The sequence below is a fragment of the Taudactylus pleione genome, unplaced genomic scaffold, assembly GCF_031769625.1.
Source record: "Taudactylus pleione unplaced genomic scaffold, aTauple2 ptg000537l, whole genome shotgun sequence".
Lineage (NCBI taxonomy): Eukaryota > Metazoa > Chordata > Amphibia > Anura > Myobatrachidae > Taudactylus > Taudactylus pleione.
The window spans coordinates 7,125,107-7,142,566 of record NW_028284939.1 but is presented as its reverse complement, the minus strand read 5'-3'; the positions used below and the strand labels follow the sequence as shown (position 1 = coordinate 7,142,566).

Sequence of the window (17,460 nt, the reverse complement as noted above, 5' to 3'; positions counted from 1 at the left end):
TGCTGTTCAGAGTGATTGGCCAGCGTCAAAAAACATAGGTTGGCAAGGTGGATTCGAATGGCTATACGTCAGACTTAGACAGAAGAGGAGGCCAATCACTGCTGACCTATTTCAGCACATTCCACATGCTCTGTGGGTATGTCATGGGTGGCACATCTGGGTGCCCCCACCATGCATCTCTGGCGTGCAGCTACTTGGTCCTCGGTACATACCTTTGCAAAGTTTGCAGCTTCACTATTGTGCTGCCTTGTTTTGCAGGTTCCCCAGAGCGCTCCCACCCATGGGGAAAACTTTGGGACGCTTCCAGTATCCTAGTGGGCGAAAGAGAAAATGGGATTTTGGTACTTACCGGTAAATCCTTTTCCACAGGGGATAGCGGACGCCCCCCTCAGCGATCTTCGCCTGCCTGTTGCGTTGGTTCGTGTAGTTCATGTGTTGTGTGATCTTTTCTCTTTAATCCTCTTGGTCTTCATTTTTGTAAACTGAGGGCTGGTGAGGCATAGGGGGTGCTTCACACTTCTAAATTATTTAGGAGTGTCTGCTCCAACTAACCACACCTCGATACCCCAGTATAATAGCTTCCAGTGTCCCCTGTAGAATCAGAGAAAACTATTTACTGGTAAGTACCAAAATCCCAATATTAAACCCAGGCAACACCAGGTATTTCAGCTAGTTTGGATTAAGTAGGGATTGGCATGTAGCCGATACACGGGAACTATCAGTGGCTATTCAGTGTGTATGCACAAAATGTGGTCCTGCATGCACAAAGTGGTAGTACATCCAACTGGGATTGGAAGGATGGAGGATGCAGTCTAATGGAGCGTACACACGGTCAGATTTGTCAGATGAACGACTGAACGATTGGACGATTTGACCAAAGTTTTGAACGATTGAACGATTTTTAACTGCATTAAAATGAATGGAATCGTCCAAGTCTGACTGCAAACCCATCAGATGTCAGATATCGTTATCTGACAAACGGGAACGCGCATCGTTGATCGTCCAGGCATGTCAGATATGAACGATTTTTCATCAGATATGAACGACTGAACGATTTTTAAATCGTTATCGTCCATATCTGAAGAAAAAAATCTGATCGTGTGTATGCACCAATAAGGTCAACAGTCACAATTTCAACATCCATGGAATGTTAACATGTGAAATCCTGACTCAGAATGTCAGCATTAGGGTCAGCCGAGGGGAGATTCGGGTTTGACTCTACAGGGACAGTTTGGAGAATAATACTCACTGGAACGCCATTTGTCACACGGCTCTGCCAAAACTGCTCCTCAGGAGACTGCTTGAAGCCACCAGGTAAGCCACTGCTAGAGCACCAGGGACTGGTCGACATTTCCTCAGTGCCCACATGAGTGAAGATGTCTACACACATGGTGATATTTTTACACAATTTGCCCGATTTCAACTAATCATGACAAATCATGTAAAATATGCCCAAATTGTGAATTTCTACTCACGATGCCGATGCTCGTCGTACATTGCATCTTCAGATCTGCCGTGCTGTAGGGCAGATTTGCCAATCTGGCACACAATGCACGATTGATCTTAAGTCAGATTGGACAGTTTTTACTCCAAATCGTGACCACGGTTGCCAGGGAGCTGCCTGGGGAGAGTTCAGGGGAAAATCAGGCCTCAGGTCAGATCGTGAGCACATCGCTAGGTGTGTAGGCACCTTGAGACCTAATTAACCACACCCAGAAGCAGGCGTGCAATAATGGAAACCATCACAACATATAGTCAGGAACAACTGATTGCTCCAAAGCAGTAACTTCCATTGTACATGACTGATAAGTAGTTCTGGGAGATGTTTCATGAAAGTTAGAAATCAAAATGTTTAAATGAGGCCAAGACGGCACATCCTCAGCCACGTTTATGGATATATTTTGGAGCATCTTTGCCCAAATATCCACATTAAAAACGAACAGAATTAGTCATCTTTATTGTATTTCTCACCCCACTGCTATTAATTTATAGCTCAACACCTATTAAAAAAGGTCTCATCATTGGGACACCTCACGCACATTAAAGTTATATGCAACCTCAAGTCGTACAAATCTATATACAGTAATTATAATATTTTCCCAAGTATACAAAAGAAATGTCTCCAAACAGTGAAATTCCCAACAACAAAGCCAACTTGTGTAACATTCTACAGTATGTAGAATCTGTAGAGGCAGATTGGGTGATTATTACAAAGTGAAGCCAGCCGGGCTGCTTTATCACTTCTAAAACTGGAGGAAGCAGTTAAGTATGCATTTCAGGGGAAGAGTCAGGGTTACACTGTACAGTGCATTGTAAACTCATGGTTTATTTGAAGATTCCATCTTCTAGCTTGTCCAAGACAAATGCATTAACTAATAAAACGTGATGGCAGGAGATAGACCTGGACAGTCCAGGTCTGACGGATCAGGAAGTCTGGTTCTTTCAGGGAACCATTGATGCTGACATGCTGTCACTAGCAGCCCACAGGCCTTGTTGGAAGTAGCCCATGCCCAATAGGGCAACATACCACTGTGGCGATTTGTAACTGCACTGGACTAAGCCCTGAAATTTTGTACGTTTCTACCAGGACCATAACTAGGGCTGTGCAACCAGTGCCACCACAGAGTGCAGGCAAAGCTCTGGGCAGTGGCATCATTACTCTGTGGGGAAAGTGTACTCTTCCTAGTGCTGGTGGCCTCACCCCCTCAGCACAATATGACATCTGGCACACAGGTAACCCTGAAGCCCTGATGTAGTACCAGCACCTACATTATCGATACCAATGGTCCTCAACTCCAGGGCTCAAGTACCTACAACAGGTCATGTTCTCATGATCTCTAGCTGTTGATAAATGTAGGATAATAATTGACCCAGCAAGACAGATTAATTTACCTGTGTCTGATTGAAATAGTCCAGAAACCATAACCTTTTGGAAGGATTGAGAACCCCTGAAAATCAATTGTTTAATATATTTGCCAACTAAAACTATAGTATGGCATTTTTTGAAAATGCTCAGTTTTGGCATTTTATATACAGTACAATACTATCAGTGATACCACTATAAATCATTTTATTTTAATATCAAATATACAAGACACTTAAAACAAACACCACAAGACCACAGAGCTTTTTTCCACCTCCAGGTACCAAGGAATGACACCAATAATGTAGCTTAGCTGTGACCACTCCCTTGCTGCTGAGTTGAGGCTTTGGTGTAGAGATTGGTTAGCTGACCCTAAAGAAAGCAGACTGCAGTCAGTATATACATACACAGATCACTAGCCTTCAGACACTGTCACCCCCTACCACACAGCTGTATGCCCTTTTTTTACACCTGGTAAAGTTACACATTTCATTCAAGAACATGCAACTTCTGCAGGCTACAAATGCAGTATTATTGGAGGCAATCGCTGTATTTATAGCACCACTGTTGGGGTTAGCGAGCAGGAGGGTCCAGGTGAACTGGTGCATCCCATTTACCTACCTTAGAGCATGGGAGACATGGCAGCAAAGAGGCAGGAAAGGGATAGCTATTCCAGCAATAAGTGGCTCCACAGCCGAAATATGTAGAACCTTACAGTCATAGGAAAAATGCCAGACAGGCTGGTTAGCAGCAAAAATACTGGGGGTACACAGGCACCCACAGAGCTGGCCATTATGTCCACGAGTGCTTGCACAGTGAAGTAGAAAGTGCACTTATGCCACTCCCACGTAAGATGCAGTTGAAGCACCAGACAAACAATGTGCACTCATTAAGCCTCTGTGTGCCGTGGCACAAGTAGTATTGTCCAGGTGCAATAAGCAGACTCAACTAAATATCAACACATCCTGTAAGCTGATGCCTAGAGGTCCCTACCAGTCCAACATTGGATATTTCCTGGGTAGCAAGACAAAGATTCAAAACCAACCTACGGAGCACTTGCTGAAACCAAAGACTAAGTTTGGGAATGAGCTGCAAGGGACCAACTTTGACTCACAGGCCTTTGTGCACCTCACAACCTGCACACATTCAAGGGAGTCCACTGCTCTACTGGTTATCCATAGACAGTGTTAGGTGCTTATACCAGAATCTGGTCTTCCAGATGAGCAGCCATCTAATCTTCCACAATATATTCACCTACTAGAAGTGCATACACCACCCAAGATGCACCCTGGTGTTGTCAAGTCATGGAACACCAACCGATTACAGTTTACTTAAGCTACATTGAGATATTTGGATATTTACTCCAAAAGAGGAAGAATATAAAAAAAAAAAAAAAGTAAAATTATATATATATAACATTTTCATCATTTTATATATTTAAAGTTCCCTTGCCCATGACCTGTTCTCAACCAGTGATGAGATACCCAGCTTCATATAACAAATTAATTTGTTTATAGAATGGTTTATATATACTGTTGGGTGTATTTTTACACTACATATACGTTTCCTATATCAGCGTTTCCCAACTCCACTCCTCAGGGACCTCTAACAGGGCATGTTTTACAGATCTCCTCAGCAGGGCCATAGCTAGGGTGTTGAGCCATGTGCCACGGCACTAGAGGGTGCACTGTTTGGGCCCATCAATATTTTGTTTAGATTCAATTTCACTTGTAGCTTCGTTTTCTATTATCCCTGTCATCTCCAGGCCGCCCCCATTTCCTCCCTGGCAGACTCCCCCTCCATCTGGGTGGGGGCACCAAAAAGTCTAGCTGCAGATCTGCTCCTCACTATCACAATTTAAATACTTCGCTTCACTTGTGCATCTATGCGTCAGCCAGTAATGACACCTTTGCATCAACTAGGAGATCTGGAAAAGATGCAGTGTTAAGGGTCCCAGAGGACTGGTGTTGGGAAACACTGGCCTATATAGTTTTCTTTTCATAAATGTCTATTATACATAAAAAAACAAAAACAAAAAAAAAAAAAACGCACTAAGCACTCACCCCAGCAAAAACACACACGAAAAAAAAAAAAAAAAAAGCTACAATCGTCAAACTTGCATGAATATATCACCATATACTGTGCAATAGGAAAGCACTTACGACAAGTGTGTGAATATGCTGTACGGTGTCGTGTCTCAGCAGCTCCACGTCCAAGGAATCTAGGTCATCAAAAGCTGATGATAGCGTCTTAGAAAGAAAAAAAAAAAGTCAGGTTAAGGTGAAGAAATAATAAAAGCCCAAAACCAAAATTCACTTCCTATGGTATCTAGGAGACACCACAGAGGAGAACTGTGATTTGAGGGTCTATTTACTAAGCTTTGTTAGGAGATAAAGTGAATGGTGATAAGGTACCAGCCAATCAGCTCCTAACTGCCATGTCACAGGCTGTGTTTGAAAAATGACAGTTGGGAGCTGATCGGCTGGTACCTTATCACCGTTCACTATCACATAAAGCTTAGTAAATAGACCCCTATGTCTGTAGCCTTGCTCTTATAAAGGGCAGGGGCCTAAGATGACCGATATCTGAAATAGGCTTAAGGTACGTATCCACTTCCCGACTGTGAAACGAGAGCATGATTACGACAGCATGATTACAATGTCGTTTCATAATCTGATGAGCCTACACTGAACGTCCAGTTGTTCAGTGTAAGCACATCCATCATCCCCGTACATGTTCAACCTGACTTGATCGTCAGGTTGACCAGCATGTACGAGCGATTATAGACGTCAAAAACGACCAGCGGGCACGCGCATCGCTGGTCATTTGACATTTACATGGGCGATTTGCGGATGATTAGCAAGCAAACAACAACGATGTCGTTATCGTTCAATTGGCCTGTTTTATCGCCTAGTGGATACGCACCTTTACAGGAGTTGCATTGTTTCTCATAATACACAGTTGTACCTAGTAATCCCTGAAGTGGAGCTCGCCACTTATACAGATCCTAACATGAGCCCAATGATACATTAACAGGTCACTGATTTATTAGAAGTTTGTATTTCATTTCAAAATACACCAGTCCCTGCTTTCCCAGATGGGGGGCTGCCATGAATGATCTGTGTAGTCCGGCAATACTGCTGATTATTTTGTATATATTATGTACACTGGACTTGAAAACAGTTATTTTGTAGTTCTATAGAAAAGGCAAAGAGAATTTAGAACGGGCCAGGTTTTGTAAATGTGACCAACCTTCCAATTGACCAAGAAAACAAAAAAAACAGTTTTAAAGGGCATTAGAGCACATTTACCTTGAATGGGGCAAAAAAAAAAAAAAAGTGTACCTGTTTACCCAGAAGAACATTTGAATATATTCACCCAAGTTAATGACTAGTTACATATGTGGGATTCATTTACACAGATATGGCAGCATGGATTGAATAACTTCTAAGAGTGGTTCTTCTGACATTAAAAGCCAGGCCAATGGTTTGGTCTAAATTGAAGTACACTAAAGGACATCTGACATCACAACCACGTGACCCGTGACAGCAGGGGGAAGGAGCAAGGTTCAGAACATGGGGCCCAGAGTGTACCCTTGCAGGCTCACCTCACTCGCCACTATAGGTTACTATTCTCACTCTATGTCCACGTGGATAGTAAAATTGCTAGCTCACCGGCCTTGCCGTCCCCCCCTGCCATCGCGGGTCACATGGTTGTGATGTCAGAGGTCCATCAGCCCACTTGGATCTAGCATCAACCCTCACCCACTATTCCCACACACAGCACCCATCACCTGTCCATCAGTCAGTGGTATCTGTACAAAGGGGAGACCCTCATGTATGGGCTGAGTTTCACTCAGGGATGAGAATTGCCGATTCCGTGATGACCTGCTGGGTGGGGCGGCTGCATTTCTGACAAAGGAGAATATTGTTCCATGATAAACAATGCAAAGTCGAAATTCTTACATTAGATAAAGATGGTTTACCACAAAGATCAGTGGAGGCAAACCTTTACTGAAAGAGTGCAGGACTTCAGATGGGCCAAACTAAGACCTTTCAATGTGCCCATTTATTACAGTTACACCACTGCTAAGGTTTCCAAGATTCCACTGCAATAAGGAGTCTTCATCTACAAGACACATGGTTACGCCATGTAGGGCAGCCAGAAATGCTACTCGTCTTACCATGTTTTTAGAATTACATTGTGTACTCCTATTCTGTAGAACATGGTTATACGGTGTGTGGTCCATGATCAATTAGCATAAGTACTTTGCTTACATATTTCATCTACTACATTGGCATCAATAGGTCACTGATGTATTGGACACAATAGAATTGTGTTGGTGAATTCGGAATGTATTCATTTGTAAAAAGGAGGATTTGATGTTCGACATTTTACCATTTATTTTTTGCTCATTAAGGGTTGGAAAACTAATAAAAGTAGGGCACACTAAGAAACACACAAGGATAGCGCTGTGCTAACTGGGTGTGGTAAATATCCCGACCGCCACGATCCAGAAGGTAAGTACTGGGGTTAGGCACTAGGGGGAGGGTTAGGTTTAGGCACTAGGGGGAGGAGGGTTAGGGTCCAACAAAGTGTCAGTATTCTAACCCTGTCAGGATGCCAGCATCGTGATTTTGACCGCCAGTTTCCCGTATGTATTCTGTGGCAACACGCATCTTACAGAGGTATGACATCTCCGTTACCTTGACGTCCGAGAGACCGTTCTAGAGGATGCAACGGAGGTCATCTTCTTGGGTGCTTTATTTAGAGGAGTAGCCGATATAGATCTATGTAAAACAAAACTCTTATTACACACATGGGAATAAAGACAAAACCAGTTTCTACAACTAGTCTAGGTCACAGGTTCTCAAACTCGGTCCTCAGGACCCCAAACAGTGCATGTTTTCCAGGTATACTCACAGAATCACAAGTGAAATAATTATGTCCACCTGTGGATCTTTTAAAATGTGTCAGTAATGAATACACATGTGCACCTGCTGGGTGACCTGGAAAACGTGACCTGTGTGGGGTCCTGAGGACAGAGTTTGAGAACCACTGGTCTAGGTCATCCTTGGAGACGAGCATCTAGCCTCTCCCCCACACAGGACTCCTTTGGTCTTTATCAGGAGACACAAACAAATGACCTGTACAGGTGAGCACTAATAAGAGGGTGATGCCGATTGGTTGGACCACTGCATATCTGCTCTTACCCACTGGCATTTACACTTTTAAAAAAGGAAAACTAATTTTTCAAAAACACCAGTACAAAAGCATGTTAGCATTGAGTCCATTCTATGGAGGCAGCATGAGACTGCAGCTAGTGTGGGAAACCATTTTTTGATTGGGTGAGTAGCCAAGGGGAGTCCCAGCCAATGGAGTTCCATCATTCCGCAATGAGGCTCTGAGACAAGCACTTTGAATCACAAATGAGTTCATGAATGAACGATCTGGGAAAGTCTGAATACTTTCAGACACTGACATTTTTGGATTCTGGTGCTGGTTCCCACTCATTGCCATCCATTTTACTGGGAGACCAATACAGGCTGTACAGCAACTGCAATGGAAGTTGAGGCTTCCTTATGCTTATGGAGTTACTCCCATCTCTATAGGGATTCTGGTGGAAGGATTGGGCTCCTGCATTGCCTCCTTCCAGCACCCTGTAGGTGCAGCTGAGCCGCAGTCACTAGGACCAGGTGCAGCTCAGTCAGAAGGAGGCATCACCGCACGTCTATACTCCCCAGCATTCCTAAGGACACAGGGCAGACTCCAGAGGCTCCCACCAGAATACCTGCCAGCAATCATTTCAAGTACCCTATACCACCACCGATACACATAGGGACTCATCCGCTGATTCATTCGCTTAGCTCACGCCCAGTGCACTACAACACCCAGCATTACCCCAACTTCCAGGCTGCTGTATTCCACAGATTGCCTACGGCTGTTACATGATATACCTGTGTCTTGAGACAGGACATACTAAAAAAGGAAAAGTGTGGCCACAAATCCGAAGACAGCAGTTTACAGAATGTGGCCGCATTTTCCATATAAAATCAAGCTCCGGAGTGCGATACATTTCAGAGCCATCTTTAGATAGTGTTGCCCAATAGAAGCTTATGCGCTTCTTATCGCGTTCTGCACTGAGGGGGATACAATCGGATCCCCCCAGGTGCGCTCATGTCATACAACACATGGGCAGAAGGACACCAGAGGGAATTCTTGGTCATAAACCCACACGTCCCTCTATCACAAAGGACAGCTAATCGGGAGAGCGGTTCTTTGCGCATTTCTAGGTACATACCAGCGTGGGTAACGCTCTACTGCGCATACGAAAATCACCAGGGAAATGGCCATTTTCCCCATTGATTACTGCAACGCAGAACGATGGAGAGGTGAGTATATATTTCATACTCGACGCCCTCCCCCCCCAGAAGTCACAGTAGGCTCACGATTTTTCGGGTAACCCCCCTGCACCCCTAGTAGAGTAGGCACTTCTCCTGCATTCTGACCACTTCCTAGTGAAGTGGGTAGAATGTTAGTGATTCAGCGGGTCCACGCGTTTGGGGCGGGGCCTAATGAGGCAATTCTATGAGAATCGAGTCATTGGGCCCCGACCCCTCTTGTAAATATCTGGCGGTTGCTGGTTATTCCCATGAGGGGGAGGGGCTTAATGGCACGACCCAGCCGGCTCCGCCCACCTGCTTCTCCTTCCTAGGCTTCTCCCGGGGATGAGAAATCAAAAGTCAGCAACCCTGGTAAATTTAATTGGGTGCAGGGTGTGCGGGCCTCCCTGGACCCAGGTGTCCATGTGCACCACACACACCTTGCACCCATTATAAATACATCCCCGTACCACCAGCATAGTAGCCAATACAAGTGTACTCTATATCTAGGGGACTACGGCACCAAGCAATATAAGCAAATTTGTGACAGTACACCCTACTATTACCATCTGCTCTCACCCTGCACACTAGAGGCATGAATGTACAGGTATTCAGTGTGACCCATGTATAGAACACACAGCATTTACACTTTGTCATGTGCAGCTTCTACACCTGACAGACAATACGAGTGCCCTCTAATGCCCAGCCAGGAGACTGGCACAAGTGCTAGGCTACTACAAGACTGCATCACATGATCAGGGAAACTGTAGCTCTGCTTTACCCCATAGTCCAGAAGTACGAGGGTTATAAATTTATGCTGCAATTCTTTTACCACCGTTCTGCTTCCTCTAAACCGACAGGAGGGTAAGTGTGCCCCCCCAGGGACCAGATGGGGCTGTGTGGATTTACCGCACACTGACTGCAGAGCTGAGACCCTGTCAAACCAGCACATGTGTAAGAAACCAACGCATTTTGCATTTAATTTCTCCCAAGCCATCAATGCCAGGGGAATGATGGGGGTATGTCACACAAACTGAGGGCATCACTCTATAGCTGTGCTTGGTGGGGCAAGGTGGATTTATCCTTTGAACATTGATGTTACCTGGTCATGGATATTGTGCTCTTCTCATTCCCACCAGTTAATGAAACCAGAGATTTACTTTTTGTAACCTATGAAGGAAAGTAAACTAAAGTAAAGACTTCATTGTACATTGTTGCCAGGCAACTGGTAACCAGACACCCATCACATGCTGCAGAAGAGGTTAGGGGCGATTGGCAGCTGCTGGACTTAAAGTGGTGATACGATGCAAAAAAAAGTGAAAACTGACAAAAGCGCTCCCCTCCAAAAACCGGTGATAATGTGCTCTAAGGATTTCCAATAATGAGCCAATATGGTAATGGTGATGTCTATGTATCCATGTCTTGTACACTACATATCAAGCTTTGGACGGTAAAATGTACACTATTTGACATAAAACAGACAATATCAAACAAAAAAACACATAAAAAGTTTAGCTCGGTGACTCTGATGTCAGGTGGCTGTATTACCAGAAACTTGAAGGTATCAGGCAAGGTGTTATATCTGCAGAGAGGTGGGCCGGATCCCTCAGATCTGCACGTCCAATTACTCCTCCAAGGGCTGGAGTTACAGCAATGATGTCCCCTCCTGCCTAGCAGTCACCACCCTAGCTCACCTTTTGGACTGTCCGGTTCTTCTGCAAGGTGGACATCACTCTGCATGCTACAGGCTCGCGATAGCCTGCGGACGACATCTCCTTAGCTACAGACAGAAAGGTCGCTAGGTCAGAATATCCAAACACACCTCTCTGGTTAGGTCTCGTTATGGGCACTTACCCTTCCTGCTGTTCTTCCTGACAAGTTTGACCTCCGGTAGCTCATCCGAAGCATCTGCCTGCAATGAAGGAGGATACACAATGGTCATGTGACATCAAAAGACAAGAATTCTAAATGGCTGCAAATCCTGAGATCAGTAACGGGCAAGATTACCTTTGCTGCAGCGGCTGCATCCATCTTGTTTGCTTCCATTAGCTCTGGAAGTGAAAATTATTATTCTGTGTTTTTAAGTGGCAATAGAACCCCAACCCGCCTGACCAAAAAAATAAAAAATTAGCAGAAGAGACGGCCCGAGCCCAGAATAATGAGGCATAGCACCTCAGCACAAATCCAGGGGGGCGTGATCAATGTGATCGCTTTCCCCCCACAGGCAGAGGAAATTGCTGCTAGGTGTCCTGGGCTGCTGACAGGAGGGAAGCGGCCAGCGTCGCACCCAGGCCCCTGCCGAGCCCCTCAGGCAAGCACAGGAAATTAGTACCTGTTCCTTCCCCCCCTCAGTGCATTGGTGATCAGCAGTTCTAAGAAAAACTTTGGGGCCAATAGTGAGTGAAACACCCTGTATAACTTATAATAGACGTAGAAATGCAACAGACATAACTTGGTCTATGGGAAACATGAGGAAGTCATAGCAATTGTTGGAAGTGTTCACCATTAGCATCCAGGCTAGCTTGAATGCTCGTCCATGGCTTGTTGTGGTACACTCTCCCTTTTTACATGCCCCATAGGAAGAAATCCAGTGGTGTAAGGTCAGGCGACCTTACCATCCTCACTGGCAGTTGGTGTGGCTCCCCTATTTGAATTTTGGACTGCGCTGCTGACTAGGGAGGTGAACAGCTGGCCTGGTGCAGTCTCCGACACAGGCCCCCTCCTCTCCGCCCGGCAGCGCACTGAGCTGTGCGAAACCAGCGCTGGAGTTATAGACTCAGGGCACTAGAGAGTGTCCCCAGAGTCTATAGTGTATGCATAGGTCACCAGGAAAATGGCCGCTGCGGCCATTTTCCAGCTCCGTACCCCCGCGCCGACGTGGGACTCCAGAGAGGTAAGTAATATTATGGATGCAGGGTGTGGGCCCCCCCTGGACCCAGGGGCCAGTGTTCCCTGCACCCATTATAGATACGCCCCTGCCTGGTGCTAATGGTGAACACTTTCAATGCTTGCCATTTCATATTGTATCACATTGCTGGGCGGTGGAAATTGAGCTCAGAGATTTTTCAAAATTGTTTCCTCCCCCTGTGCAATGTCCTGACTGACTCATTGTGGCTGTAGCACAATTCAATTCAAGCATCAACTCTCAACCCAAGTGCTGCCAAACATCACTGGCAGTTGGTGTGTCTCCACTATCTGTATAGTTGAATATAGGGAGGGCAAAGTGTCACTACCCGGGTGAGGGAGGGCAAAGTGTCACTACCCGGGTGAGGGAGGGCAAAGTGTCACTACCCGGGTGAGGGAGGGCAAAGTGTTATAGCAGTGAGGGAGAGATGCATTACTATAGAGGTGAAGGATTAATGAGTTACTGGAGTGGTGAGATGGAAATGGAGACCATAAATATCCAAGGTCTACCCAGGTGAAACCCTGTACAACAGCTAGTAAATATATATACTGCAGTGAGGGCTCCTCTGGACCGAGGGCTCTGTGTGCACCGCACACCCTGAATCCATTAAAGATATGCCATTAGTCTGGGGAAGCCAAAAGCACTAAGCCCCATAGCAATGGCACCCCCTATGGCTACATCCATGCTGCCATTCCACCACAACTGGAGAGCCACAGAAAGCCCTTACACCGAGAGATACTGTGTACAAGTGTTACAGCAACATTGAGAAGCGGTAGACAGGACTGCACAGATGTATATAATAGTGAGTGAGCTCAATGTGTGATGCAAGACAACTCACTGTGATACTCCGAGACCTTCATCTGTCTCACAGACATCGGCATCTTCAGGAGCTCAACCTCCAATATCTGATCTGGGAGAGCACAGAGAACGTCCAGTTCTTTCTTCACCTCTGCCATATGCTCCTTCTCTAACCAGGGAGAGAGAACAAACGTCCGTATGGTCACCGAGGAACATTTCCATAGCAATGACATCACACATTCAAAAGAATAAAAAGTCTCCACCACAAAGACCACAGCATGCATTAGTCAGAGCAGGTAAATAGCTAGGACTAATGCACATCTGACAATGCAATGTAGGACACTAACGTTCATTAATCCAGTATCTCCCATGGGGTGAAGCCATGGGCGTTACTACCATAGGTGCAACTATGTGGCCAGAACTTAGGGGGGGGGTGGGGGTCTTTCTTCCTTGTCAAACTTAAGTGTGTTATATACATTTTTCACTATTGGGTGGTCATCCATAGGGACCCTTACAAACTTTTGCTATGAGGCCTTTAAATACCTACTTACGCCCCTGGATGTAGGACTCTGCACTCGCCGACCCTGAGCCATCCAACTGCTAAGGATTGAGAATGTAATCAGTCATGGCCCCAGACTGTGGGCCTGATTCAGAGCCGGACGCTCTGACAAGAGCACTCGCTCTGAATCAGGGCCGTCCTACCAAAAACTGGAGCGGCCTCCCAGCCGCTCGCATAGCTGTGGGTGTACCACCCACAGCTTATGCAAGCAGCCAAAAAGATGGTCCCCGATGGTCAAGACCATCACGACCATCGGGCTTGTGTTGAGACATATCTGTCAGATGAACGATGCGCGTTCCCGATGGTCAGATAACGATATCTGACATCTGATGTGTTTGCAGTCCAACTTGGACGATTCCATTCATTTTAATGCAGTCAAAAATCTTTCAAATCTTTGGTAAAATCTGACAAATCTGACAGTGTATGCTCCATTAAGCTGCATACGCACACAACGATTTTGTAAATGAACGATTTTAGTAAACGATTTTTGTTAATTTTTTCAAGGAAAAAAAATGAACGAAAATAGTTTATTAAATCGTTTATTTACTAAATGTAATGAACGATTTTTTTGAACTACAAACGATTTTTGTATATTCCCTTAATGAAAATCGTTGAGTTGGTCAGTCTGACAACTACAAACATGAACGTGCATGAACGATAATCGTTCATCGATTTAACTTAGAAATTGAACGATTTTTTTCAACGATTGGATGATAAACGATATTAATGATAATCGGTCAAAAAAATTGTTGTGTGCGCACCTTTAGAGTTAACTTACCAGTCACAATTGTTTCCCAAACAAAAGCACACATATAATACAAACTCTTAAATGGCAAAACTGTGTAATCTGAGCTTTCCCTTTAACAGTAAGGAGATATGTAGAAGAGTATACAGTATGTGATAAGTATCGGAAGGTTAGTTTTGGTTCAGGTGGTATGAAGCTACTTTTCTAGTATCAACTCAGGAGGGTTTTAGAAGCTTTTATTACAGTCTAAACACGTATTCAATGTATCAGATGTATCAGGCACCGCAGCTCCCGACTGGGGAAAACGGGAGACGAGACAGGGAAGCAAGCAATAAGTGCAGATATGTAAATAAGGAGTAGGAGGGCCCTGCTCATGGGCAGGGCCGAAACTAGGACTTTGTCACCCAGGGCAAGACAGTAATTTGGCGCGCCCCCCCCCTGGTAATTCCCCCATAGTAATGTTCCCTGTAGTAGTGCCCATAACACAAAAAAACCCCAACACAATGCTTACCTTAAACCCGCTGCTGTCCGGTCCGCCCGGCTTCTCCTCAGAACTATGGGAGAGACGTCATGACGTCTCTCCCATAGTGCCTGTGGGGAGAGCTGGAAGCTGGAGTTCAGGAGAGAACTCCAGCCTCCGGCTACCACGGCGCTGCAGGGGAGGAGCCGGGCGCCCGCTGGTCATAACATCTCAGCGGACGTCCTGCTTGGAGCCCCCCTGCGGCGCCGGGCTGGAGGACACAGGCAGCAGCACACGTGCACCTCCAGCCTCCCATAGTTGCGGCCCTGTCATGGGAACGTTAAAAATGCTACATGGAAGACGGTCCAGTGTAGATGAAAGAAGCAGATGTGACTCAGGGGTCTACTCATTAAATATTTGGGGGGAGAATTGAGGGTTAGGTACCATAGCATGGTTAGCATTCTTTTTTTGAGGGTTGGAGAGCATTAGGCACGAAGGGGGGAGACTTAATTATAGGCACTAACGGGGGAAGGTTAGGGTAAGTATACTTACCCAGCCCCTGTCGGGATACCAACCATTGGGACGCCGCTGTTGGTATTTTGACAGGAGGCATGCCTTCAGCTGGCATTTACATTCCTGTGGGGATATTAGTGTGAGTAGGGTAGTAAATCCTAACCAATTATATAGTGGTCATTAACATAATGCAGGCTTTAATAGCACAGAGGGAAATAAAAGTTACTTTCCAGAATTTTAGAAAACAAGAGATTCAAGTCGCCTCCTCGCACCACCCCCACCTCTGTGTGAGACGGTCAGGTATGGGGACTCACTCATACTAGTTGATTGTGTTAATGCAGCACATTCTCAGTCCCTGGCCCACTCTGTTATATTAGATGCTACAGATCTATTCTCACTTAGATATTTTTTCCCCTTTTAACTTGTTAATTTGGAGCAACAATTTAATAGTTTTACATGAATAGTATTATACAGTAGACAGAAGCATTTGACGGCCTTACAAAGCATATGGTAATAGACAAGGCCAGCTACACAGGTCAGCAATAGGGCTCACAACCTCCAGATATACTTTGAATAAAAAAATAAAAATAAAAAAAAAAAGGTTTAGTTAGACAATAAATCAGATCCCATCCTGGTGCTACAGAAATATACTCTGAGGATTGTGAACCTGTAAATTACAATCTTTTAGCGCAGATGTAGCCAACCTTGGTCCTCAAGGGCTACTAAAGCTGGCCACACACTAGACCAGGGGTAGCCAACCTCGGTCCGCGTGAGCTACCAACAGTTCACGGTTTCCAGACCACCTAGCAGGTGCACAGGTGTATTCATTACAGGTGGAGCTATTTATATCACTTGTGATTCTGTGAGGAGACCTGCAAAACATGCACTGTTGGTAGCTCTTGAGGACCAGGGTTGGCTACCACTGCACTAGACCAACTTACATCCAACCAGCCAACTAGTTGATTGGTTGGAAGGAAAACCTGGTAAGGTATGAAAGCAAATGACAATCAGCAATTTGCTCCCAAACGCCAGAAAATGGACCAAAACTGTTAAATGTTTTGATCTAAACAATATGTTAACAAACTTGTCTGACGGCCATTTTCATCTGTTTTCTGGCATTTAGGAGCAAATTGCTGATCAGTTAGTCCCATGCCTTACCAGATTTTCATTCCAACCAACTAGTTGGATGAAAGTTGGTCTAGTGTGTGGCCAGCTTAACAGTTCACATTTTCCAGACCACCTAGCTGGTGCACAGGTGTATTCATTACTCATTTGAAAAGATCCACAGGTAGAGTTAATTATTACACTTGTGATTCTGTGAAGAGACCAGGAAAACATGCACTGTTGGTAGCTCTCAAGGACCAGGGTTGGCTACCCCTGCCTTAGTGCTGTTACCATCAATCCTGAACTAGATATTCAGACTGTATAATTAGGGGTCAGTAATATAGCAGCAGTTAGTAAGTTTATAGGGTGTCTTAGCACAGATAGGATTTCCAGTGTCTGGCTACCGGGCTCATAATGTACCAACTACAAGTGTGCAGGGTCAGCAGCCAGGTCTATTCTGCAGATATCACAGCAGCTCTGGGGGAGCAGCCAGTGACCCAACAACCTCCTGTGCTCCCAGCTGGAGATCCTCAGAATACTCCCAGCTGTGTCAGAGCCACCAACACAGGGAATCCTCCCCTAGGGGACACCGCAGCTGCGAGGCACAGTGTAGTATGGGCGAGCACTCACTTTGCTGCATGAAGTCCTGCATGAAGAGGCGGATTTTCTCATTCTTCTTTTCCTGCAGAGGGTCCACCATCCCCACCCCAGAGTCCCCACTGCCCTGGGCCCGTTTACCCTTACACCTTCTTTCTCTCTTTGGGGGCATTGTGCTGTAATGCTACCACCGGCAGGTGATGACACAACTATAGGAGAGAGCTGACACCTTCCCCCTCGTGCTTCTTATAATGACTGGACTTCCCAAGTAATAGAGGATTGCAGTCACTTCTATTTGAAAAACTAAACACCCTTCTCATCAATTAATTAGTCCAACACAGGTGGCTGCAATTATGAATTAACTGGGAAGTCCAGGAGCAGAGCATTGTGTACTTGGTGGAAGGGGTCCTATGAGAGGGTCTGTAATGAGAACGTGCCAGAATTCCCCGAACTCCGTCATTACAGTCCAGGTTTTAGGGATATCCATACTTGAGTCCAGATGGTTATATCAAATTGAATGAGGTACTAATTAA

At 45.4% G+C, this 17,460-nt stretch overlaps 1 protein-coding gene across 1 annotated transcript; it reads right to left on the bottom strand.

The window, feature by feature from the left end:
- Positions 1-3,053: 3,053 nt before the first annotated feature.
- Positions 3,054-17,206, bottom strand: LOC148500975 (borealin-2-like). Its single transcript, XM_088451125.1, has 10 exons — positions 16,961-17,206; positions 12,990-13,118; positions 11,254-11,297; positions 11,101-11,158; positions 10,941-11,026; positions 10,349-10,416; positions 7,570-7,653; positions 6,657-6,774; positions 5,026-5,112; positions 3,054-3,235 (listed from the first exon to the last, which is right to left on the bottom strand). Exons 1-10 carry the CDS (start codon positions 17,097-17,099, stop codon positions 3,173-3,175), a joined length of 876 nt encoding a protein of 291 aa, XP_088307251.1. The 5' UTR covers positions 17,100-17,206; the 3' UTR covers positions 3,054-3,172.
- Positions 17,207-17,460: the final 254 nt, after the last annotated feature.

Coding starts and splice junctions, on each gene's coding strand:
- LOC148500975 (XM_088451125.1), bottom strand. CDS start 17,099: ATGCCCCCAAAGAGAGAAAGAAGGTGTAAGGGTAAACGGGCCCAGGGC. Junction 11,159..11,253: donor ATGCAGCCGCTGCAGCAAAG/GTAATCTTGCCC, acceptor CCTTCATTGCAG/GCAGATGCTTCGGATGAGCT. Junction 11,027..11,100: donor CAGGAAGAACAGCAGGAAGG/GTAAGTGCCCAT, acceptor TTCTGTCTGTAG/CTAAGGAGATGTCGTCCGCA.